Here is a 26837-nt window from a genome sequence, read left to right as displayed (position 1 = left end):
GCTATTAAGATTCTTTCAGGCTTTTTGAGGTTTATGTAGATTATGTGGACTCCTGTACATGTCGTGTTCATTGCCTCTGAACATATAGCCTGCAGAGGTCCAGTTTTTGAAGGGGCAGAAGAGAATCTGTCAAAAAGCGCAGGGAGAGGAGACTGTAGGAACGTGTACTAGGGTAAACTCCTCCTTGCTGGATTCTACATCTGACAGCTTCCTCCAGCTTACAGCATGGAAGGTGCAGCCACTGCATTCCCCTGTGCATTGGTAAGGTGGTGGAAATAGGGCTAAAGCATCAATTTGGATGTTGCATCTTACTTGTATCTCTGTGGCCAATTTGAACCTTAGGTCTCCGTTTCTCCCTCCCTTAATAATATATCACGGTAATGGTAGTGTTAAGAATATAAGATTGCAGCAGAAGTTATTTGTATATATTCAGTGTTGCCCACAAGTTTTTACAATGAAAGGTTGGTTTCACTGCAATGTTGTCTGGATGGCTGCTCCCATCTGGCCCTCGGTGTCCAGCTGCCCATAGGCTCTGTGGATACTCAGCAGTCCTGGCCTTCGTGCTGTCATACAATTTAATGCTGCATGTAGCATTCTTTACATTGTTATCAAAAGTATGTACTTCTGTGTTTTTCAAATGTTAGCTTCAAAAAGATAAAATAATGATAATGGTATTACTGCATAACTATTGCTAATTAGAGCTAGAAGGTAATGATTCTCAATAACAGACCACTTTGATTCTGAGCAATAAATATATTAGCCAAATATTTATGGAAAATCAACTCATTCCTGTTGATTTACAAATGACAATTGAATAGCCCCTGGAAGAAACTGGTTTCGTACAGTTAGTTAGCTATGTGCAGTGTATAACTTGCATCAAGTCTACTGTGAATTTACAGTCTGGCAGGCAAACTAGCTTGCAAATGAATTTAATAACTGGCCACAAACTACCATTGGCACAAGTTTTATTGAACTGGGTAGGAGCTAGCGATGCTCGCCTTCAGTTAAGGGAGCTGGTGCCTGTGCCCTGGCCAGGAGGAGCTCTGCTGCTCCAGGGCAGAGGGGTGTGTGAAGATGGCGTGGGGAAGAAAGGGATTGTTTTTGTTGTTTTTTATGTTTGTGTTTATTCTTTACCGTAAAACATGGCAAAATATCAAATAAACAGTTTTCTTGCCTCTACTGGGCCATCAGTCCTCTCAGTCCCTCTCCTACGGATGCTGCACCTGTTTTTGTCCTGTATCATGGGGAACAATGAGCTGCTTCATGGTGAATGTTAGATGGATGGGGCTGCTCATGGCCTGAGGGTAGCTGACTGAGGCATTTTAGCTTTTAAAGAAGCATCTCTTACTGCTGCAATTTTTACATGAACATCAATAATAAAAGCTACATGGCATACTGATATTAATCCTAGGGTATTTGAATAATGTGAACAGAATTCTGTGCTTGGGTGGCAAGAGAAAACTAATTTATGTAATTTTGAAGCAATAATGTGTTGCAAATTAATGAACCTCTGTCACTGACTTTGTTGCACCCTATGTGTATTTAACAGTATTTTAACAAAGTGATTATCAATTTTTATACTGTAGAGGAAAAGCCACTTTAGATGGTAACAAAATTCACCTGGCAGAAATGATAGCTGGTTCATGAAAGATATCAGCCCTCACTTTGCAAGCCATATAATACAGAAATTTGATGCTCCAATTGGAGATAAAGGAGAATAAAAGCCAGAAATATTAAAGTTAATATCATCCTTTGTTTTGTCTATGGCAATTGCTGTATTGTATGTTAATTTTATAAAAACAAAGGTCCAAATCAAGAGCAAGTCTTCAAACCTAAGACATGCACTGTAGTTAGAGTATCAACAGCAAGCTTAGAATTTGTTTTGCTCTGATTATTTTCAGAGGAAGTCTTTTTATTTTTTAAAACCGTTGGTAATGCTTTTGGAGAGAGAAATGGGGTAAGAGGATGTGTGCACTGTATTTGTGTTGGAAAGATCAACTAATAAAATTAATGATTACTACATAAACACTACCAATTAGAGCAGAAGAATATGTGGAATCTGTACCATGGGGAAGAGTGCCAGTGCAGAGCCATATTTCTGTATCATCCATCCTAGCGTAAAACCAGAGAAACCTCACGGAGATTGACAGAGTTATTTCTTGATGTGTGCTTGTTTTAAAGAAACTTCCTTTTTCTAATTTTGCCTGATTCTTAATTTTGAAACATAAACCAGCAATGGAGAAGCAGCTAAATTATACATATAGAAGTTATTGAGAAGCCACTTAGCAATCTTATTCACTCCAAATTTTTGCAGTGTGATTGACAGGATAAATGTTATTCCATTCCCAGCTCTTCTAACTGATCCCTACCTATGATTTCATCCTCCAAACTGTTGAAATTTCTACAAACTCATTGTCTTAAGTGAGGCTTTGCCCGTCGTTTCCGACACTGACCCCATTCAGCCTTGTATTCACGCTCACAAATTACACCGCGAAGCTCTGTCCAGGGTTATGAGATCCTGTTCTAAGTAAGTGTACAGTACAATATGTGCTTTCTGAATGCTGTCTTTTCATTGCTGCCATTGAGGTATTCCAGGTGCTTTAAAATACTTTCTTTCAATTTGAGGGCTATTGTTTCTGTCCAGAAAAAAATCCTCTGTTGCAGTTTTTCAGGTTCATTAAAGAGAAAAGTCTCTTAGGCTGCAGAATGCTCCCAAGTCTTCAAGTCCTCAAGATGTGCAACAGTCACGTCTCTGGTGAATTTGTTAATCATATCCCTTTTGTGTGAGATACTGTGTTTTAAAATAAAGTGTAGACTTTAGTTCCAGGGAAAGGTAATTAATTTTTATAAAACTCTCCTTTTGAAATATTTTTTAAGCTAGCACATTTGCTCTTTGTTGTTTGTATGACTGAGGAGGTCAAGCCACTAAAAGAGCTGCACTTTGGAATTTCTTTTTACCATCTGTATTTTTACTCTTCTGTATTTGACTAGTACTTTGAAATTTGGTGTTACTGGATAAATAGGACTTTCTGTAGGTATTATAGGATTATTACCTTTCAAATGATTTGATTGGATGGTACATCCTTATATTTTTCCTATACCAAAAGAAGTTTAGAGTTAATCTCCGAAGGTTCAGAATTTCTGCACGTAATAACAGCATACACAGCAGATCAAAGGTCTGTTCAATCCCGTGTCCTGTCTCTAGCATTAGCCTGTAGGAGATGCGAGGCAAAGAGCTGTTTCCACTAGTCTGCTATCAAACAGCCTTATTTTTAGTAATTTTATCTCCATCTGTTCCACTCCAGTTTGTTTATGAGAGCCCATTTGGAAGGTTTTATTAAAGTAAACCAAAAAAAAGGTGATTAGCAGGATTAGTTCTTGACAAATTTGTGCTGGCTGTTCCTCATGATCATTATGTTAGGGCTACTCTGTTGTTACTTAAGTCCTGTAGGTAATTCTGTGAAGGTTATGCAATTTTTACTGAGATCCAGTCAGTAGGCAGCTGTTTGCCAGTTCCAGGTCTGCTGAGCCATATTGGTGCCGTTAAGCCAGCTTTATAGCTGCCTGGGAGGGCAAGCAGACAATAAGAAATAGAAGGTCTTGCAGAAGTGTGACAGTCACCAAATACTTGAGATTTCAAAGAGCAAAACTGGCTTTTGGGTAGATCAGCAGCCTTGCTTGAAATCCTTACAATTTCACTGTTAATAATTGTGTTGTATTTTTCTGTGTATCAAAATTTTGGCTGACTGGTCAAGAACTCATCCTTCTCTGCTTTTATCCAAGCTTGGAGCACAAGTCTATTTTTTATGTTCTAGTAGTCTCATTACTTGAAAATTGAGATGGCAGCGGTCATACCTAATAAACGTTTGTCTTTCCTAGAAGAGGTCCCTCTACAGCATTCTCTAAACCGTGAGTTGCAACATCCCACAAGTGGCTATGAAGGTACCTTTCTAGTTCCTGCCTTTGCAGCATGGTCCATATTTAGTTCTTTGCCTGTCAGGTGTGGGGTGTTTTGAGGGGAGGACAGAGAGCAGCCTGCTGTCTGAATTACATCTGCCCATGTTCTGTACACTGTGTTGAACAGCAGGCTTCACTCTCTAGGTGCCTGTGTGGCACCTTTCCCAGCTGCTAAATTCAGATACATCAGGGACTTGAATGTAAAGAAAGCACTGCTTTCTTTAGAAACGCTGTAAATTGTTAAATGCAACTTGTTATCTTTCCTGTGTGAAGGTGGAAATTTTGAACTGAGTCTTGAGGAGGTAATGTAAAAAAATATTAGGACTTACTTGCTGTAAGGGAAGATTGTGCTAATACTGTAAGAAGATTTTATATGGAGGAACCTGATAGCTGATGCAGAGAATTTCTGAGTTCAGGCATAATGCATTTCTGGCAGGTTTTTTGTCTGGGACTTTTGGTATTGATTGCTGGTACATACAGGTCAAATGGCCAGACTGAAAATTTTCCTGTTTTGTTAAAGCAAAACTCAACCTTCAAGATATTTTGTAACTTTTGAAGTACAACTGCCTTTTATACACCTTGATCAGCAATCTATGTCTGATGAATCTCCTGCTGGTATTCATAGTAACTGAACATAAGAAAAACGAAGACAAAGGAGATAACTAACCATTAGTTATGGCTGCTGTTACTGAGCACACCCAGTTTATCAATATAATGAGACTTTGTCTCTAAGCGTATTGCCACTCTGTCACTAGTTTCAGTCTCTTGAGATTTTGCCACATCAGTGACACTGTAGGGGATTATAGTAATTAGCCCAGTTTGTCAGAGAAAACTATTCAGCCTCCTAGAACAGCTTGAATAACATTTAGATCAGTGATGTTTTCTGTATAAAAAAAAATTACTCAGATGATATATTTTCACTTGTTTTATACATGACCAAAGGTGACTGACAGAAGAATGAAATTATGTGGAAAGATACTGTCCTAAGTACCACATTCCTTCCACTTTAGGACCACTTTAAAGGATATATACTCATCAGGCTTAAAACAGCATGATTCCGTTAACTTCTTCAGCAGATCCCCATCAGGTGATAACAACAGAGGGCTGGCCTTTGGTGAAATCCTGGTGCAGTGTAGTTTTAAAGTAAAACAATAATGTGTAATGCTAGTTACAGTAGCTCGGACTGCAATGCTTACAAATGTATTCCTACTTTGTAGCTACCTGAAGATGCATCTTTAACTTTGAGTAATTTACCTGTTAATTCTAAATAAGCTGCAAACTTAATTCTTGCTTAATGTGCCTTTAGTGGGAAAACAACAAAGGGGAAAATAGGTTAGCAGTCATAGCTTTCATGCTGGTCCTACACTACAGTACGAGTCCCACACCTCAGCATAGGTGCTTCGTTGTGTATCTCAGTTGCTGAACATGTGGTGGAGTGTGGATTTTTACTTTGTGTGATAAGAGAAATTTGAACTGTATATAAAAGTACAGTAGGTTATGCAGTGACGGTTGTTATTTCATCTCCTATGCACATCCTTGTTAGAGGAAAAGCGGTTCAGGCATTGAGGTGACGTCTGCTGTTGCATCCTGTGTTTTATTTTGCTGTGTGAAGGTTTTCGTGTCTGGAAGAAAACCAGCTAGTTTACTGTACATTTAGCCTTCACCTGAAACATGGCACAGTGGTGCATAGTTCACCAGGGGGGCACGAGTATTTGCAAGTGGTGTGCTCATTGGTGTGGTGCCTTTCTGCCATTTTGAGATGTGGTCCAGTCCAATGGCATGATATAACCAGGATTTTTTAAACAAATACTTGGACAGCAGCCTGTAGGTGAAAACTTACGTGCTTCAAAAAGTAGCCTGTCAGAAGGTGACACTTGACCCTTAGTAACGGGTGTTGTCAGAGGGCATCGTTGCTGTGAGTGGTGAAGAGATGAACAAAGCAGCCCTGACTCCTTGGTGTAGCCTGGAGTCTTGTGGCTCTTCTGTGAGAGCAGGAGCTCGCTGGCCGGGTGCCCAATGGTTAATCACACTCTGTTGCTGTACCGACACCCTGCCACTGCAGTTGTTCAAGCTTCTTTTACTTCTGCTTGCTCTGCACTGCAGCTGCTTTATGTGTTAGTGCTTGAGCCATTCAAAATCAAACTGTGGAGTGTCCTTGGGAATGTACTGTAGGGAGAAATCTTGATTTGGCAAAGTAGGCTAGGATGTCTTTGTAGGCAGCTGTAATATGATGAAGAGGCCAAATGCAAAAAGGCATTTTAAGATGATATAGAAGATATAAAATATCATACAGATTTGCAGTAATAATTACAGTCATATATTTGGAATGTTATGTAGGTGATAAATATCTTAATTCTCTGGTAAATACAAAGATGGCAACATATTGCATCTCATATCTCAGGATATCTTGGCACATTTATTGGTTTCACAGGTACCTTCTTGGCCTCGTGGATCTGAAGAAGACACATTTTCATTTATCTTTAGCAGACTGGGATGCCAGCAGCACAGCACCGAACAACTGACTCCTTTGCTGTGCCTAGTACCTTAAATGTCTTGGCAATTAATGATGTAACACTGCCTTTGTAAGGCTTTCTCCGTGAATGTAGTTTGCCAAACTACAGTATGTTTGGCTTTATGAAAAAGAATGGGAAATGTGTTTCTACAAACCAGTCTTTTGTTTGTACTGCAGTGAGCAAACAAACCTGCAGTTGCCTTGCCCAGTATCCGTTACCGCACCAAAAAGACCCCCTCACCAAACCCAGGATAGCTGTATTGCAGCTGCACTTAGTTTTGTTCCTTACTCAGATGCCCATTTTGGGTGTCTCTGACTGGCACTTCTTGCAAACTGGCGAATGTTGTGATGGGGGAATAATGAAGCACTGAAGGGTGCTTTTGTAAAGTGATGTTTGCAAAAAGTGAATATGTCATGGTTCCTAAATACATCCAGGCAGCACAACAGAGCTTGAGGTTTATTTTTAATAACTGGCTTCTTGCAAGCATTAAAAAAACACTCTTAAAACATACACATCTTGAATTCTTTTCAAAAATCAGTGGGACCAAAAGCTTGTACAATGGTCCACAAATGCATGTTCATTGTATGGTGATTCTATGGCAAAGTATGGGAACAGCATTTAGACTTATTTATGGAACTACCCTGAGGAAAAATGACGTAAAACAACAAAACGGGTGATTTCAAAACCGATAATGTTAAGAACATTAAGCCACCAGTACATAGGTAGATTCACAAGCTGTGTGGCTGTTTATGCCCTAGCGAAGGCTGCTCAGAGGAGCGCTGGATGGTTCTGGAGATTGGTATCTAAATACAGTTTTTGTTTGGGGATTTTTCTTCCGCCCCTAGGTTCCTCATTAGTTTCCAGTCCTGCCTGGCAATTGTACTGTTGTTATTGAAAATGAGTCCGTTTTCTCTGCAGAAATGTTTCAGAAGGGAGAAAGATATTTTTATGCTGTTTTCTCATCTTTTTGTTTTGTCGTAAGCAAAGCCAACTTTAGAGATTTTATTTTTCAGGGGAAACCAAATATTTTAATGAACAGTGCTAAGATGCCTCATTAAAAATGTTGCATTGACAAGCCATTTTCCTCTTGAAAATGTTTCAATAGGAAAGTTTTAAAACCCTATAGAGATGGTTTGGCTACAGAGATACTGAAAGTTATTCAGGAAAATTCTGAGGTCGTGTGTGAAATGATTTGCTGATCTCATTCCACACAGTGCAAATATCCATCACAAACACTTGCCTTCCTCTTCTCCCGAGGCACCAAAGGACTAACAGCGCTGAGATTCCCCTTTCTGGCTTTCTCAGAAGTGTCAGACTTGAGGCAGGCTGGCAGAGCAGGATAGGAAGCCAATTATTTCTTCAGTTCTGCGAAAAACACTTCTGTCTGCAACTGTGTTTTGGATATAGAGTTGCCAGTTTGTAGGGCTGTGGGTGCCTTTAACAAGCATTCGAAGCTCACAAATTAAAAATATTAATTTGGCATAACCTGCCTCCTGTAAAGTCTTAGTTACGGAAAAAAATGAGACTATTGTGTTAAGAAAAGTGACCCCAGTAAAACGGATCGTAGTCGAGTGTAAATCGAGCGCTTCTAATGTCACGGTTATTTTGTACCCACTGAAAACGCCTTTTGTTTTCAGTTTCTCCAGTTGCGGTTTGAGAGACCTCCCAAACACACAGATACCATTGAGCTGCGTCAGTACCAACTTGCAGCCCGTGCCATGGTGCGCGGGGATTCCTGAGGGGTGCAGAGGCTCTGTTTTAGAGAATCTGGGATATTGGCTGGAGTTCCCAGTGAGGACACATACGTTTACAGAATATTTGTCAGTGTGATTGCTTATGTACTTACAAAATACAGATTTGTTAAGGGACTGTTGATGTCTGGCTCACATAAGATGATGGTAAAGAATGCTAGAAATAGACCCTTTCTTTTAACACTGAAGAAGGATCTCTCCTACAGTACTGAGAACAGTAGTAGCCTTAGTGTTATTTATTCCATGTGCTCTGCACAGCAGATTTTCTGCACCAAATCTGTCCTAGCTCCTCCCACCTAGCTTCCTGCTGGCAGTTGTCATGAAGTTGTCACATATACCCTCGCAGCAGGCAGAAACTGAGCAAAGCCTCCATTTAAAAAAACAAAACAAAACAGTAGATTGCTTACTGCAACAAATTATTGCCATTTGTTGTTTGTATACCACCCTCGTTACTGGGAATCAGTACAGTTTGTCTTTGCTAAATGGAGGAAATGGTTTGAGAATAATTTGGAGTAAAAGTTTGGGCAAGGTCTGAACTGCAGATTTCTGACTGCAAGGCCTCTCCCTTTGCACCGGAATAAGCTGTGCGGGAGGATCTAGAGCTGCTGACTGTGGAGGGAAGAGCCTAAGACCCGGCAGCAAATTTTGACCCCTGATGTGGAAAATCTATTCTGAGGACCTCATGATCTCTCCTCTGCCTCCAAGTCATGTGATTGAAAGTCCAGTATCCTGATGTTGGCTGCTACTAAATATCCTTGCAAGTTAGTATTTTTAAGAATTAATGAAACTTCTATCACACCTATTGTTACAGACACAATAAAAAATTGGTACAGACTGCTTTTATACTTAGGGAGAGTATAAGAGAAGTCTAGAGCGTTTATTTTTAGGGTGTCTTAAAACTCCATGTGGTCCTTTGAATAAGGAAGAATACGTTTAGCCTGAAGATGCATGCATTTAGCTTTTAATTCTGTTCAGTGGTGTCGAGACTGTACATGTGTATCTGAGATCATTTCTTTGTTAGTAACTGAAAGACAGAACCAAAATGGCTTGCGTACAATATCACAGCACAAAAAGGCATAAGAGTAGGATGAAGATGACTCTATTGTTAGGGCCTAATTGGCTATCACAGTTCTGTGTTATGTAGTCTATTGCAGTGAGTTAAAAAAAGATTAATTTCATTTGCAAAACTATGTCGAGCATTGATCTTTTCATACTGAAGAATTAATCTGTGAGACACTAATGCTGAGGTCACTGAAATGCATATTGATGTACCTGGGTTAATGTTTAAATTAATTACACTTAGGCAATGTGTCCATATTATGAAAAGTTAATGTAAGCTAACTATTTTGGGCAGAATCTGTATACCAGGTGACTGGTATGGTTGTGTAGTAGCAGTACTCGACTGAGCTACTTTGGGATTAACTGTGATTGACCTACATGACCTCCTGTGTCGTGAAGGACTGTGAAATAGTTACATGTTACTCACTTTTTGCTGCTTAGACTAAGATATTTTTCTTCTGTATGCTCTCCTGGTATATAGAACAGTGTTCACCAAGATTTTTTTCACACACGTTGCCCATGTGTGTGGAAACATGTTTGCTTTAAGCAGTAATATATGATTTTGTTCTGCGTTTGGAAGTTGAGTGTGTAACCTTTGCCTTATTTGTGATAGTCAGGAAGGATCCTTCAGAGAAGTTCCTTAATAGAAATAACAGTTTAATATAACCCTGCCTGCAGCAATACATTTGCATGGTTGTGAGTTCTTTGCAGACAACACTTCTGTAAAGGCCTTTTTAAATGAAAATTCAGGAAGTTTCTCCTTGATTAAAAGAAGGTAATCGGCTTCATGTTCTTCCTTGACAAACACAATTTCTGTTGGCATAAGTGAGAACAATGGAGAGATTCTCCAAAGCCTTTTAAGTCAATGGAAGGCTTTCTCTGAGTTAGTAGATTTTTAGTCTGTAAGCATATGAAATGGGTAAGAAATGCCTAATTATAATTCACAAATGCATTTCAGGGATCATCTTATCGCATGCTTCTGTAGAAATACTGTGTAATGGAACTAGTAAAGCTACAAGAACTCATTTTTTTCTGACTTGAATCCCTGATCAGTTAGAAGTAAGCTGACTCATGTACTATTGTACCCTGTAACAGCTCTCTGCTCCAGCTGTGCTGTTCTTGAGGCCTCTTTCAAAACTTCACTGTCTAATGGATGAAGCAGTAAGATTTCACTGAACTGGGTATGTCAGATCTTCCATTAGGCCCATGACATAAGAGAGTATCCCAGCTCCCTGCACAAACAGCTGTCTGCAAGGAACTGAACAGCTGAAGCCCAATAGGACATCCTCAAGAGGTTTCTGCATTGATCCTGCTGCCTCTTTATTCTAATCAGCGACTATTTAGCCGAGACTTATAAGAAAGATATTGTTTTAAAAGACATGAGGATCTTGCTATGTTTTCGTGGTCCTTTATTTAAAAGCTAGGAGTGATAATGACATACTCTTTTGTGTAGAATGGGAGGGGTTCATTCAGCAGGTTGCCAGCATGAATTTAATTTTTAATTACACATAAAATAGCTCTCATTAATATTCTGCAGCATAGTATGATAATTAGATTTGTTTTCACAGCATCACAGGAAGCTGAGGTTGGAAGGGACCTCTGGAGATTATCTAGTCCTGCCTTTGAATGGCAGTGCAACCATCTGGTGCGTCAGCTACTCCTTTCTGTTTTGTATCATCTGCAAACTTGCTGAGGGTACTCTAATCCCATCATCCAGGTCATTAATGAAGATGTTAAATAGTATTGGCCCCTTTATCGACTGCAGGGCTTCAGCATTAGTGACTGGCCTGCAGCTGGACTTTGTGTCACTGATCGCAGCCCTTTGAGCTCAGTAGTTTGCGTTTTTTAAAATGCAAAACTGATGAACACCGACCTGGGAATTGCTATCCATGTTTATTCAGCGGTGGAAAAGAAGCACTCAAACTTCCTTCACAACTGAACTATCTTATCTTTTTCTTTCACACAGAGTCTCTTTTTAATGAGTGTAGGTGTCCTGGTGAACTGTGCAGCTGATTTCATATAAATGGATACTTGATGCCGTTGCAACGGTCTCTAAGTTCCTGTCCATTATTGCTATTTATATCTGTAATGCTGCTGTGCTTCTGTGTTTTAGCACATCTACTGTTATCCTGTGAATGCTGTTCTCCAGTTTTTCCTGTCCCTGGACTCCGCTTGCTTACATATTCAAAAGGAAGTCCTCAGATTAGGCTTTACTATGACATTTAATGAATCACTTGATGTTGCCATCTGCCACGACACCGATTACAGCTCAAATTGGGAGGACTAGGAAAACATTACATATGGTCTGCATATAATAGTAGACCAGATCCCTAGTATCTACACTTTTATACTCTGCATGGACACTACTTAGGTATGAGCATAAAGAGTTTGCAGAGTCCCAGGGCACAGCATCAGTGGCAGTCAACATGAGTTTTGATAAGCAATCTAGCAAAAAGCAAGCAAACGCAGGATTACATCGGTGAAACAGTGCACATCATGAGAGTTGCCATGGTGAGGCGTATCCTAGCTCCATTGTCCCCACAGGACGCTCATTATGTCATAGCTCTGAACAGGACAGGAAGGCAAAGACACTGCATTTGGCATCTCATCCGACATCAAATTCAAGAAAGATGCTTTAGGTAAGATCATGGCTTTTGAATTAACTCATATGACAGCAAAAGCAGGCACCAAAACTAACAGATTTTATGGTCATTTGTGTTCTAAATAACTAGTAAAGTAGTTTACTGAAACCTTTCTGAAATGGTGGTACAAGAGTATGAACTTGTCATTATAAGTGAATGCTATCCACTTGCTGATTAAAAGGATACCCGTGCAAAAATTAAAAAAAATCATCTCTTATCTTGCCTCTCCAAGACAGTTCTAGATTATCTCTAGTCCATTTCATGAGGTTGATCTTGCATTAAACTTGGTCTTGGGCCTACATCTTGAGATTGAGTACACTGTTACTTACCTAGTGTATTTGACTGATCGCCCCCTTAGTAAGCAGTGGTCAGAGACTTTTTAGTTGTCAGGAAATAGTGTTTTTCATTCATAGGCTCTAAGAATTGGTTGAAGTTCAACAGTCCTTCACGCGTATAAGTTAAAGATAAAATAAATTATTTTAATTTACATTAGACTTGTCCATCGACTTCTTGATTTTCAAAATAGCCTCATCCACAGATGAAGAGAGGGTAGAAGAAATAGAAGTAAATGCAGAAAGCAGAATACTGCTACAGAGAGGAAAAAAAACATAAATCCTTGCATACCTGAGCCTGTACCACTAGCCAAGAAAGCCTTCCTGTCGGCTGGAAGCCACCAATTCCCATCCCAGATATTAGGTGGAAAAAAATGATTCCTGGGTTTTGAGCTTCTACAACAGTGTTGCAACACTGTTTATAAACAAACAAACAAACCTTGCACATACGTCCGCTCCATTTATGACAACCATAGTATCAGGTTATTACAATCTTGCAATATTTTAGAGCAGTTGGAACCCCTGGCCCCAGGGTTTGGAGCTGAAAGTAATGGGCTTTGGTACCTGTAGTTACACATGTGAGAAAGAATGAGTTTAAAAAGAGTTATAAAAGCTGAACGTGATTATTAGATGAGATTATTATCGTTTACAGCAGACTCAGGTTTTTTGAGAGTTTATTTTCTCTAGTCTCAGATACACGTCCTTCGTAGAGCTGCAACCGGAGCAACATAAATCCAGATAGTCTCTTTACATTATTTCATTTAGCATGTGTGTCCTCAGGAGGAACGTACTTGAATGTTGTTTGGAGCTGAGGAGGCTGCTGTTCTTTTTTCCTGTTTGCTTGGAGGAATGGGTTTGTGTGCTTCAAATGCTTTCACAGAGAAGGCTTGGAGAAGTTGTCTAACAACGTAAGTCAGCATAGCAGAATGTGCAGACTCACGCTGGTGGTGTTAATTACCTCTAATAAGATTGAATTGGGTGTGATTTGCTAGATGGGTTGAAAAAAGAAACACAGTAATCCACTGCTTATAAGAGATGAAAACATCCTCTGGAAAACAATGCCAAAGGAAGTTCATTATTTCAAGCATATACTAGTTTACTGTATCACTTATTACGCATCCAGGAGTGTCTTTTTAACAAAGAAATGACTGGATTACTGATGAGGCATTTTTACGTGGACTGTAAGCCATCTGGGTGTACGTTAGGATGAACATAAGAGTTACATGGGAAATGGTCAGGATTTGGGTTTTGCTATTGGGATATTTGCGTGAAAATGATGGCAGCAAGGTATTTATACTTTTAAATTTTATTTATAAACTAACACACGTTATCTTTTGAAGCTTACCAAGTTATTGGCGAATGGGGAACTACACCTCTCAAGTGATGTTTCAGGCTGTTTGCTGACTCAGAATCATGCTGCTGTATTGTTTACTCTGGATTCATATTTACAAGGTTATCTTTTCAGCCAGTGGGGTTACAAACGACATGAAAGCTTAGGTTCTTTCACCGAGAGGTGAATTTCCCAGCAACTCCTCTGGCCAGAGAATGCACGGGACCCCAATTATTGTAACTATCTTCCAGATAATTGGACTCTTTCTATCTGCTGGCTCCGTACCGCACTCATCCTAAACTGTTTTGTGTCTCAGTTTTGGTCTTTTTTTTATATCTTTTTTTCTAACAAGACTTTACTGATAACATACTGTGATTTAGTTGCATCCATTATTGTGGCTTTGTCATCTAACATCTGTCTTGTATTATTGTTGTCTGTGAGGATCTAGACTCTTAGTTCAGCATTTTAATTTAGGCTGTCATGGTTTTGGGACAGTAGTTGCAGCGTTTGCATTTTGAGTAGTACCTAACAAACTGCTAACCCACCATAAATAATTAAATTTTCTCTTTTACCAGTTCCCTGTAAATCTACTTTACTCAGTGCAACTTATTCATACGCAGTTTCATATTCAGTAGCTGTGTGTGTAACGCTGTGCTGTCATCCACTTGCCAAAGTGCACTGGAATAGAACAGTTTGAAAAAGGCAAAGACTTCAGAGCCTGCCACACCTAAAACAATTACGAGTTTAACTTTTCTGAGCTCGCAGGCTGTGAGACAGCACACGCTTAAGCAGTTATTTAACTAGGTCATTTCATGAAAATCATTAAGACCTCCAGGATCCTTAGAATTCAGTATTTGCCTAAGTGCATTGCTGGACAAGGGGTTTCTGTGTATTCTTTATTTTTTGTCTTTTTGTTTTATTTTGTTTTCTTCACCTACCTATCAGCGAGCCATTTGCTAAAATAGCATAGGTAACCAAATTATGACATGAACGTTTTTGCCTATCCTTGACCAGGATCCTGTACTTTTTACTTAGATCACCACAGAGTGCTGTTAGCGCAGCATGGACTGTTCAGAGTGTTAGAGTACCGTTATTCATTGAATGTTGAATTTTATCCACATTTTTTTCGTACATATCTATACCTCTGCATGTGTGTAGAGAGACTGAGACAGACAAAAGCAGGTTTCTGTAGGTAAAGAAAGAATAATTTGTGTAACGTATTTAAGGCAGGAGAATCCAGCCTGCAGGAAAATTTTAAGCAGTGTATATTAAGACAGGAATTTTTCACAGCTTCTCTGTGTGTGTTGGGGGGGGGGGGGGAATGTCCCATTTTGTTACTCGGTATCTATGAAACAATTTGTTTTATAATGTTATAAATAATAGCTACATGGAAGCTCAGAGCTCAGAGCATGAGAAAATAAGCAAAGCAAAGGGAGAGAAAAATGTAGGCAGAAAAAAATGTAAATTCAAAGGAAAAGAGAGATGACTCCTATAGAAGAGTACAGAAGAAAGCAAATTCAAGGGTTGTTTGCAACAACTTTTTGTTATAGTGTATATTGTTACTGTAAGTACCATAGTGTTCTGGATGGTGTCAGGCATACGAAAAAACACACTTCTCCTTACATGCTAGAGAGTGAAAAAATAAAGGGTAGTTAGAAGGAGGTGGTTGGAAGGTGGAGGGCTGTGCCAAAAATTGATCTGTATGGTGGCGGGTACATGGAACTTCAGTTTCCGTTCAGATCTTTGTATGCTAATGTAATAATACACCTGCTGACAAATGAATATTTTTACTTTTTTGAGATGTTTATCTTCTGAAGTTCTCAGAGTGCTTGTAAAAGCCACAGAGGATGTATCAATATACACAGTTTTATAGAATTGCACTATATTCTGCACAAACACAAGTATAAAATCTGCAGATGAGCCAGAAATAGGCTGTAAGTGCGCGTTCCCTCTGTGGCTTCTGGACTACCGTGCCTCTGAATTCTGTTTATAGTTCTTACTGTGTCAGTATTTGCTGCGAGAGGCAAACTTGCAAAATTTGTAGGAGTGCAGCATATTGATTTAGCAAAGCATTTGTTATGTAAGCCCCTTCACAAATTCATTTAAAAATATTGCAAACCTCATTCAGCTTGTACTATGGGAAGCCAGCAGTGTTCACTAGGATTCATTTTGCCCAACGGTGGGGTTTTTGCATGCAGTATTACATGCTGCCGAGGGGAGCCAGCCACACGGTTACTGTGGAGACAGTGTCATTGCTGCAATCATAATTGGCGCTAACTTGCATTTATGATGCCGAGTAAGCATCGGGCACGGGCAAACCAGCCGGAGCCGAGGCCGTCGGGGATCTGTACTGGCCCGTATGCTGAGATGGAGAGCAGTAAGTGAAGCGTGTCCTTGGCCCACATGTTCTTGCCTTTTGTGGGCATGTTTGCGCAGTGTAGCAGCTGTGACAGCTTTTCTGCAGGCCTCCAGGTGCCTTAGCTGGGCGTGCTGTATGTTGTGCTACACAGCGTGCTGTAGCCTGCTGCTACCTGCTAACCGGGAAGACGGAGGGAGCCTAAGCAGACTTGCTACCGAGCTCTATGCTTTCTGCAAAATATTAAGTGCCCCCTGGAGGTGGATTCATCAAAAGCCTGGGTGGGGTGGGGTGGGGTGGGGACCCCTGGGTAGAATGGGGCTAGAAGAAAGGATGTGGGGAAATACTGCCTTGCAGCAAGGGTAAGGTGTTGAAGAAGGTGAGACGGGGTGCCAAAAGACATAAGAGGGTATCGATAGATGACTCCTTAGCCTAGGAACTTTCTCAGAAGGATTGCAAGGAATTGACATTATGGTGATCACTGGAAGGTGATTTTGTCTGAGAGTTCAGAAATACTGGGAGGCAGAGAGAAACTTCAGGAGTTTTATTTTCTGCCAAACATGAATAAGCAGAGGCCTAGACTACCAAGTCTGTGTGACTTGTGTAGGACATAGGTCCTATCTCTAATGATAGCAATGTTAAAATGTCCATGCATTGGGATCAGGAAGATCCCTTTCTTCTGAAGTAATTAATTGTTAATTAGGGGAGTTATCTTCATCAGTGTATATACTCTTTATACATATATCACAATGAATAACATTTTCAGGGGAATCCAAGAATTTTCACCTGAGTAATTTGAGTAATTTCACCTAAGCATACTGTCTGCGTATATGAGGTTAAAGCCCTATGCAATTCTTAAAAAATATAACCTCCTGCCATAAAGATTCTTTCTTTCATTTTTTTAGGTTTCTTTTAACTGTTTCATCAAAAGTGCCTTCTATATTTCAACAGTGCCAGTGTGTATGTGTATCTACGTGTGTGTGCAGATGCTAATCTGGCTACTGTACAGGATGTGTTAATCTGGCTAGTGTTATGGTAACCTGACACTTTGTATCTTCAATTTTGATAGTGTTACTAAGCTCTCAGCTATTCCCAAGAGCAAGGCTAAGAAAAAATACATAAAGGTTAAGAAATACCAGAATTAAGATGTATATCTTCTAAGATGCAGGTTTCTGGTGATGGGTTTGCGTATTATTTTTCTGTAATATCTTTGACTTATTCAGAGCACAGGCTGCACCTGATTTACAGATGAGTCAGAGTTTAATTCAGAGTAGGATTCTTGCTTGAGTTATGTTAGAAGTTAAAATGTTTGTGCTAAGATGGGGGATCGGGGGAAAAGCAGAGAGCTGATGATTTAGGAAATTGAGCGCCACCCTGGAGATTTGGGTTCTGATTTTGTTCATCTCAGAGGTCCTGTGTGATGCTGCTCAGATCAGATAAACTCAGATTTTCAAGGACTGCCAGCAGCTATGCGTTCCTTCCTTTTTCCTGGCTGCCTGACTTGGGATTCACGGTCTACTTGTAGAAATGCTGAGCGCTCATTATAGCAAATGAAGTCAATGGAAATGTCACTTTTGAATATAAGCATTCCATGTAACGTATATGCTCTGAAAAATAAGATGCAAAATGTTTCTGATTGGTGCCGTCAAAATTAGGGATTAGCCTTTGTAAATTGAAGATTGTGCCTTCCATTTTACAAAGCTGTTACTGAAAATAAATAGATTAGTACTTACTTCAGATACGTATACGATAGCAGAGAGAACTACAGAAAAGCCTGCGAGGAAATTAATAATTCCATTTTCAAAAAGCAGGTTTATCATGCGGAATAAAAGTCCTTCTTCCACCCCTTGAGCATCAAGGAGAAATAAGTGCTCAGATCTCTGTTTCTTAAGTGCATGCTGTCTGGACCTCCTCACTGAATGAGGCAGAGGTCTCACGAATATATAGTATGTGATCATTAATTAAAGACTATCTCATGATGCATGCACATAAGGGGGCTGAATAAAGATTACAATCTTAATTAGGAATTTCTTAGGTTTTAAGTGCTTGTCTTTATAACCCAAGTGTTCTTATAATGTATTTTTCTGCAACATATGATGTTTTATAGACATTAGGTTAGAGAACAGGTGTTAAAGGAATCAGCTTGAACATTGTAATGCCTTCTCTGCAAAATATTCACACAAATTCATGTTGTGTGGCGTTCAGACTTTCAGTTCTGTTAGTGTCTGAATTAGTCCAGATCAGCTAAATCAGTAGCAGAAGAACATGTTATTAAGAACAAGCTTTTCTAACAACGCCCTTCATAGTAAAGAGGCACACACGGAATTCGGATCTGCAGTAAATCAGAATTTTTGTTCTGTGTTTGGCTCTTTGCACTTGCAAAAAGGCTCTTAAGACAGAAGAGCGAAGAGCGACTATAGGAGTCTTGTCATGAAGTCTCCTCGCTCTCATTTTTCACAGTGAACACTCCAGTGTTCTGCGCCCAGAGCTCTGGGGCTATTATCCTATTCAAGCCTGTAATGGTGCAGAGTTGTCTGAGATCACACAAGAAAAATGGCTGTAGGTGCACCTCTTTATGCTCCTCAAAATTAATAGGATTTTGTATAGTTTCCCCTGTGATACTGTTTTCTTTCACAGCCCCCTCACTCTTCTCCTAGCCTACCATCTGCGTCTTCCCCCGCACTTCTCACCTTTGTTGCATTACTATTGTGGTGCTAGGTTAAGTACATATTATGCAATTAAAGATGTTGTAGGAGGTGAGACTGTACATAGAATACAGCCAAATATATATATTTTTTTCTGTTGCAAAAGTTTCTGCTTTTTTCCAGCATAGGAAGAGATAACATAGCAACAATAAATGAGTTGGGGAAATAACAGTAAGCAGATTTCTGCTATGCAAAATGACTGCTGAAGTGACCATTCCCCCATAAAAGCCCCTGTGCATTTCTGTGCCTGAGTAATTCAGAATTAGTCCCTTCATACACGAATGCACAGTAGCAGCTAAACTAAGATCACACAAAGCAAAAGTCAGCTGGAACCTTTTCAAAGGTTATTGTGGTTTCTTCTCTGTCTTGACTGGGCACTGTTTTCTATCTGATTCTGGTAGCTAGTTAGGTTATTGAAAGCATCAACTTCTGAGGCACCTATATTTATGATTAAAATAATAAAGATATTTTGTGTTTGAAAGTGGAAGTTTTTTGCCCTTTCTGTGTCTTAAAAGGCAGCACTGAATCCCACATGCATTATTTCTGATGGTTGGCAAGAAACCCCTTGCTGTTCTCTCTCATGTGGAAACACCTGAGTTTAATGCTCCTCTGGCTGCTCCTTGAGTGCTCTGTTCCGAGTTATACTGTGGGACGTATGGTGTAATCACCTTCATGCGACAGTAGTGAATTTGGAGAAATGAGAAAGGGAGCGTGGTACAAAAAAGCAGTGGATAGTCTGCTCTTTCTTGGCGGGTACAGATGGCAGTGCGAGCATGGCGGTTATGCTTAAATGGGAGGTAAAGTCATAGATGTACAGGTCATATGATACATCTGCGTTTGTGAGCATCTATGCTATGAAACAAGGTAAACACAATGTTAATTAAAGGGGAGACCATGATGCGCAACACACTGAGTTGTGTGCCTCTATTTGTCCTTGTTGCAGTGTAAAACCTTCAGATGCTAAATGGAGGTGCTTCCCCTTGGCCAGAGTGGCCAGTGCCTGCTGCTTGCCCGGGACACTGTGGGGAGACAGGCCGGGACATCTGCAGCATTGCCCGCAGGATTTTAGCAGATCTGCGTGTTTAAAGTACCCCTGGTGTCATTCGCTATTTCCTCTCCTTAACGTTCTGACAGACTTTCTGCAAGTAGGACCTCAAAGCTTTACTGTTTAGTTTTCCTCTTCCCGCTTATTTTCATGGGGGAGGAAGAGCTGAGACTATTTGAGTGTGCCAGTCTGGTGGGAAAGGTGGCTGGAGAGCTACAGGAACATAATGATGGTAGCAATTGCTGTAGGCAGACAGAGTCATCACTTCACTGCCCTTGACCACGCAATCTGGAGGAGGTCTTCCCCAACAGAAGTTTAAAACCAGTGAAAAAGTAGTTTAGTTTTTATTTCAAGCAGTAAAAATCAGTTGCCCAGTGGACAGTTGCCGTTTAATATAATTCAAGCCTGGCTGGAGTGTTGGCATCTGGAGATTAGGTAATTCTTCCACTCAGATCTCTCTGTTTTTCCGTGAACGACTGCGGTGTCCATGTGTTGTGTGTAGGTTAGGTGTGGTTACTGGTCCTGTCTGGGGCAGGGCTGCCCCCGTGCGGTGCTCAGCAAGAGCTGGCGTGCTAGTCGAGAGCAATATTTAAGCATGGCGATTTACTGCTGGCAAAAACACGGTTTAGAAATTGCAATTTGAAAATTATTGTATACGTTTCTTAAAATGAACATCGAATAAACTGCTAAAGAAATTCAATTTTTTGAAGTCACAGGGGAAACAGGAGAAGGATGGAGGAAGCCAAAAAAGGGCCATAGATCAATCTAGGATTTAAAAATTATGTTGTACTGTCCTAAAATAATATTTCCATTACTTAATAAGTGGGATAACAGAATTTTTTTTCATCCCTCAAAATTGCATGATATGCCACGTCAACCAACAACAAACTGCAGAAATCGAGAATGGCTCCCTATATGTATGAAGATCTTTTTTGGCCCAAATCAAGTATCCTGTCTCAGGCTCCTCTGCCCATAATTTCAGGATGAAATAGGCCTGTGAGGGTAACCTTCAAAAATTACAGCTAGTGTGAATGGTCACTAAGTATCAGGGTGAGTATGGATGCCTTAAAAACATGTTTTAAGATTATTTTAAAAGGGCAAAACCACCATTCGAGTGTCTAATTTGGAAGTTCTTGTGGAATATTTACTTAAATTGATTTGCAGTCACTCTGAGGACTCTTCTATATATGTACTGTAAATAAGTAATTAAGAGGTCCAGCTCTACTAGCACGAGTAGTTGTGGAAGAAGCAACATTGGCTATGTGCAACAGGGGGATAGGTGAATGATAGGATCTTAAGCCAGAAGTACCTTTTAGGTAAAGCCATATAGGCAAGAACAGTAAGCTTAAAGGTGTGGTGCAAAAACTAAGATTGCAGAAAGCTTTATTATAAAACAATAAACATAAGTACCAGTATTTAGCGATGTGAAGGCACATTTCTTAAGTACACGTGAGGGTCTAAGTGATGAATGCACAGGATGACAATGATTACTGCCTGAAAGTATCTGATGGTTGCACATTTGAAATGAGTAAGCGTATATTAAAAAACAAATATAACATACTGTTAACTTTTATTTGATAAGACTTTAAGACCACTTCAAAATCTAAAATTCCTGTTCCTAAGACATGGACCTACCGATTCATATGTAAAATGCAAGTTACTATAGCATTGCTATATATAATGTTTTTTTTTTGCTAGGTTGCTACACTCCTCTGTATCTCTTTTTTAATTTTAATAATAATTCTACAAAGTGATGTGTATGCGGTGATGATGTAAATAAGTCTTTTCATCTTTAAACATGACTTGAGGGTGAACTTCTAGGGGGAGGAACAGAGCGTGCCTGGGATGTGTTTCTGCAATTCTGGTTATTATAAAAACTCTTTATAAGCAAGTACACCATTCTTCCTCCCAGACCCCATCTCTTAAGGATGTGCAAGTTCTGTTTTAACTATGGAAAGATGGAAGTGAAGCTTGCTTTTCCAGGACTAATGATAACTTGGAAAGCACTGTTTAGCAGAGTAGAGGCAATTGTCAATCTGAGGTTACAATTTTGCTTAGCCAGTTAAGGTCACGCATCCCTTGTACCTGCTTGAGAGGGTGAGACTCCTTCCTTCCGCCCACGTGGTCGTGCGTCATGCTGATGCCGACCGAGTGCATCATGCTGATGCGTCTTTGCTGCTTTTATACCTGACCGGCATGCTCTGCCATGCGGGCGTTTTGGCGGACTCGATATTTTAGCAGTGTGCTCCACAGCACAGTATAGAGTGCCCATGGAAAGAACTGGTGGTTAGGGCTTACTTGCAAATTTCTTGATTCAGAGAGGTTTCTCAAGTCTCAGAAGAATATGTTAGTGCCTGACTAGTCTCTCTCTCTCCTTTTTTGAAACTGTTCTACTTTGCATAAATAAGTGTTTTAGTTGGGCCATTCACTCATTGAGATGATAGGACACCTGGGATTTTGAATCTAGGTCTCTCAAATCCTAAGCATTGGGTAAATGTTAGCTAGTGTCAGTCTTTGTTTTCGCTCACTGGAAAGTCAGACTTCTGCCTTTTCCAAACAAACCAGTTAACCACACCTTTGAAACTCGTTTTCTGTTATGAACCTGCATGTTTAGAAAGATGCTCTCAGTCTGGCTGCTCTGTGAACAGGGAGGGTAGTGGCCTCCGAGCAGCGCTCTCACTGCAGGGGGTCCAGGAGGGCTAAATTGCTGGACTGAAATGCTGCCTATAATCCAGTGCTGTACATTGTGGGACACTTGTACATTGTGGGAGCTTGTTTTGTTCTGTGCAAGAACTTAAGTGATGGCTGATAAATGGATGTTTGAGGGAAAGCCTAGGAAGGTAGTACTTGCTTGCTTTTGGCTGAGGCATCTACAGCTCTTTTTGTCCTCCGTTTTAACATGAAATCTCTATTTTCTGCCCTTGTCCCCTTCCAAATCGGGCGAACTAGAATATAACCATATCCTATGCAAATGAATAGGCTGCCCTTTCTTTGCATATACATGAACTGATATGGCCAGCTCATATTTGAACTGATCTGGCAGTTGGGAGTCAGTTTTACTTAGACTTCTGCAGAATTATTTCTTGTCCCTTCCAACTATCAACTTAACTGCAATAAGATAGATGCCTGATTTTAAAGAAATAACCTGTATCTGCTCTTAGGAGCCTCTCATTCTACACACTGCAAGCTTAAGGGTTCCAAGCAGGAGCATCCTATTTTTGACGTTCAGAGAAAAGGTGAAAGAAATGGATAAGTTACCATACTATTTTTCATCATTTTTAATGCTACCATCTTGATGAAATGCAAAATTGCCAAATACACAGTGACAGTCAATGGGAATCATTTGGTGAACTCAGCTGAGTTTCGGTAAGGCTTCCAATTATTTGAGGCATGTCAAATTACAGTCTACTGTTGCATTACATTTTTTGAAATGATCTCTGCAATGCGTTTTCAAATCTCCATAATAGCAAGAAGTTGTTTGGGAGAGTGGTTCAGACAGCTCCCTTTTTAAAAGGTCTTTATTCCCAAGGCTCCCCAGAAATTACAAAATATTTTTCAGAAATTATTCCTTTTTAAAAAGTCCCTGGTTTTAAAGTGATGGTGATTAATTCAGAGTGCTGCTTTTATTTTAGCTGTGAATTGGAACCCATTCTGGTTAGTTGAGAAGATGAGCTCTTAATCCTCATCTTCCACAGGAATTAATGGAACTTGAAGGCAGAAACAAACTGATGGTAATGTATGCATTTCTAGATACTTCTCTTGATTCTGGGGGGGGGGGGGGGGGTGGTGCTGGTGGTGTACTTTGTTTCACATAAACAACGGTGTAGTATTATGGGCAAGCTCTCTTACCAGGTGGGATGGGTTTCTCACCAATAGAAAATACTATGCATCACAGCTTCTACAGGAAATACCTTCCTGTGTTTAGCTTGAGACGTGTAGTTGCCTCTGTAAACTAACTTCAGTTCTAGAAGGTTTTTGTCTTTAGGACAAATTCAAAATCAGACCAGCCGCTTCAGTTCAATGTGAACACGGTCCTGGGCTAGCACACCTATGCAGACCGCTGTTGGCCATTGTCCAAATCATTTCAATCTATCATGTTAAGAAAATAATTTACACAGGGCCGCATTTGTGCTTTTCAAGTGCAGCACTGTGGAAATGATCTGAAAGCCCCTTTGACAAGAAGCCAACTGCTTCTTGAGAGACCATTCAAAATGATTCCAGTGAAATTTCCTGAAGCCAGAAGTGGTCTCTTAAATGTCTGAATGCTGCAAAAACATTAGCCATTAAGAATCCTGCTTTAAGATAAGCAGAATCCTAGTAAAAACGGCATTCTTTTTTTCTCAGAATGCCCTCAGATATCAGAAATATGTGTGGTAGTAGTGTTTTCACGTGCTTTTTATGTGTCCATGAGGAGCTTTACTTTATAAGGCCCATAAACAGGGATTTGGAAGTTAAGTATTGAAAATTGTATTATAGCATTACTTTTAGGAAAGATAAAAGTCTTATTTTTAAAAGTGAGATCTACGTCATGTTTTACAGTCATTCAAGTACAAAAAGCTAGATCACCTCTGATTTCTGAGTAATGTATGCCTTTAGCTGACTAAAAATGAATTTTAAATGGATATTATATAGAGAAGAGAGCTTTAATAGGTTATGAAGTACTTTGTAAAAGATCAACTGGCAGCTGCTTATTGAAGAAAATAAACTCTTTGTCCAGGACCAGCAGCAATTCATGAGGCAGTGCCCTTCAGCAGTGGATTACAGCCTGGTCAGCGGCCTACTCTCTGTCACGGGCTGCAGTCTTTAGACTCTTCAGGCTGCAGCCAAGGAGGTCATGGTGAATGTGCTACAGAGGACACTTCTGTTGTCTTCTGAGCTATTTTATCCTAACTGCTAGTAGACTAGCGTAGCGGAGGCAGAATCTGCACCCTAGGTCCTCTCTCCTGAAATTAGTCCTTTACCTCCTCTTAGTAAACAGTCCCAGTGCATCTCATCTTGTTTTCAGTAGGTTGTTACCTTAAGGACGTTTACAGGTGCATTAGTTAACAATATCTGCCTTTGGTAAACTGTTTCAGAGCTGTTCAGAAAGTTGCATGTGAAATATGACAGTGGATAAAGATTACTGTTGAGGTCCTGAATAGAATAAATATTTTCATGGGCCTGCAGCACTTGTGTTCAGAACTGTGATGTGTTTTAGCCATCACTAAACTTTGTACTTAAACTACTGTAATGCTGAAAAGAGCTGTCTTGAAATGTGAGCCTGTGGCTGCCTTAGCATTACTTCACCAGGAGAGGGGGATCATTCACCGTTTAGTTCCCCGTGCACATGTGGTTAGAAACACAACCCAATGTTTGTGCGCTTCTCTGACTCCATGTTTTCAACGGAAATGAGTTTATGCCACAGTAATTAGATCTGGCTTTAAAGCGCTTGAATTTTCAGCGGTTTTGGACCTAGGATTTTATTCCAAATTTACCTTCTGTTTTCAAGAGCTATCATTCAACACTAATTAAATGTTTCATTAGAAACATGAGGGTTATGCTTAGTTTCTTTGGCCTCTGCTGCATTTACCTTGCTTGAGCAGAGCAGTTGGCAGGTGAGCAGAACCGCAGGGTTGTTAGAGCAGAGCAGCACTGCGTGCTGTCCATCTTTGCTGTTGGTGCCCATGTCCGATCTTTGCATGCAGTGGTATGGTCAGACAGCTATGCACACAGATGTAAGCGTGAAAATGGGAGCAGAACAGTGTCCCCAAAGGTCAACCATGGTTACAGCTTCAAAGTATTTGTTTTTGCGTTCTCAATATTCTTTTAAACTCCGTATTGTTTCATAAATCTTCAGTTGAAAAGACTGCACCCAGTGGGTCCCTTGTGGCCCCCCTTGCAGGGGGTGAGTGAGGGGAAAGGGGGAGGCAGAAAGGGATCCCACTGCCGCTGGGTGCTGTCTGCGGTGCTTGCAGCCCTGCTGCAGGGCTGTGAGGCTGCCGGGCAGCGCCCTTCGGTCGTGGTCCCCTGTGTCCTGGTGCCTGTTCCCATCTCCCCCGAAACTCAGAAGTACAGTTCTGGAGTGCACTGCTGAGAAGCCCTGGAGGAGCTCTGCAGAAGCAGAAAGCCTTCATCCTTGGGATTCACTCTGCGGTAAAATCTTTCCATCCTTTTTCTACCCTTTCCAAGGAAACGTTGCGGTCTAAAGGCATGGTTCAGCTATATAGGTGAGGACGGAGGAGTTCATTACTCTATAAATAGCAATTCTCTTCTGTACATTGGCTTGGTCAGGCTTTGGGACCTCTGAAGTGACCTCCTTTGGGACCTCCTCTGAGTGGGGGAGGAAAATAAAAGTAAAGGAATCCCAGATTGCTTTCTTTTATGAGGAAAAGATGAAAAACATCTAGCTTAAAAGAAGGATCAGGACTTTGCTCTTGTTTGTTAAGTATGTTTAGTATGACTGTTAATTTGAGGTGTGTCTAAAAGTTGTCTCGAGAGTTCTTCCGAGAATTCTTGATGTAAAATTTTCTCCCTTTTTACAAACAAACGTCAAATACATCTGCTGTTATGAGCAGTGAAAAAACGTGCTTCAAAGACATCTTAAATGATACACCTGTCTTTGCCATAAGTACTCCACAAAACAATAAATGATCCAACTTTATGTTATTATTACATTAATCAGAGGCATAAAAGAAAGGAAATAGCATTATTGGCTTTAGATCAGGCATACTAGGCTTCTCTGTGTTATTACTTAAGACAGTGTTGCTGCTATCTTTTAGAAATTGTGTGTAGTTTGACTCTTTCTCATGAGGTAAAAAAGAGTAAGAAATGATGTTGTTCATGTGTACCCCGTTTATTTTTGACATGCACTCCCACTGTTGTGGTCCAAATATGCAGGCTGCAAGCCAGGTACTACAGGTGGATAGGTGAAATCCAGCCTTATGTCCTGCTTATGTCCTAATGTCCTGCTGGTATATCGGTGATAAAAATGACATTTTAGATATCATACATACAGTAGATTGAAATAGGAAGGTTCATCGTTCAGTCATACTCTTCTTCTTCCATATGTTGCAAACTGAAATAAGCTATGAAAGATAATTGTTTATTAAATTTTCATTTAAGTTTGGCATGCTCAGATTGTGGGTCAGACTGTAAAAAGTATTTGTAT

At 40.2% G+C, this 26837-nt stretch overlaps 1 protein-coding gene across 7 annotated transcripts in view; it reads left to right on the top strand.

Moving 5' to 3' along the window:
- The window catches only part of ANK2 (ankyrin 2), a 360943-nt gene that overhangs the window by 126186 nt on the left and 207920 nt on the right, over positions 1-26837 (top strand). Inside the window, exon 3 of one of the 7 annotated variants that reach the window (XM_068941796.1) lies at positions 23323-23421. The exons of 4 other annotated variants lie outside the window; for them this stretch is intronic. In XM_068941796.1, the coding sequence (XP_068797897.1) occupies positions 23392-23421 (30 nt within the window). In that variant the 5' untranslated portion in view covers positions 23323-23391. Of the gene's footprint in view, positions 1-15928; positions 15962-23322; positions 23422-26837 lie in introns of those variants that run through there. 2 more of the 7 variants (XM_068941795.1, XM_068941792.1) reach the window with 2 other exon arrangements.

This window comes from Struthio camelus, chromosome 4 (assembly GCF_040807025.1).
Source record: "Struthio camelus isolate bStrCam1 chromosome 4, bStrCam1.hap1, whole genome shotgun sequence".
Lineage (NCBI taxonomy): Eukaryota > Metazoa > Chordata > Aves > Struthioniformes > Struthionidae > Struthio > Struthio camelus.
This window is presented reverse-complemented; position numbering and strand designations above follow the sequence as displayed.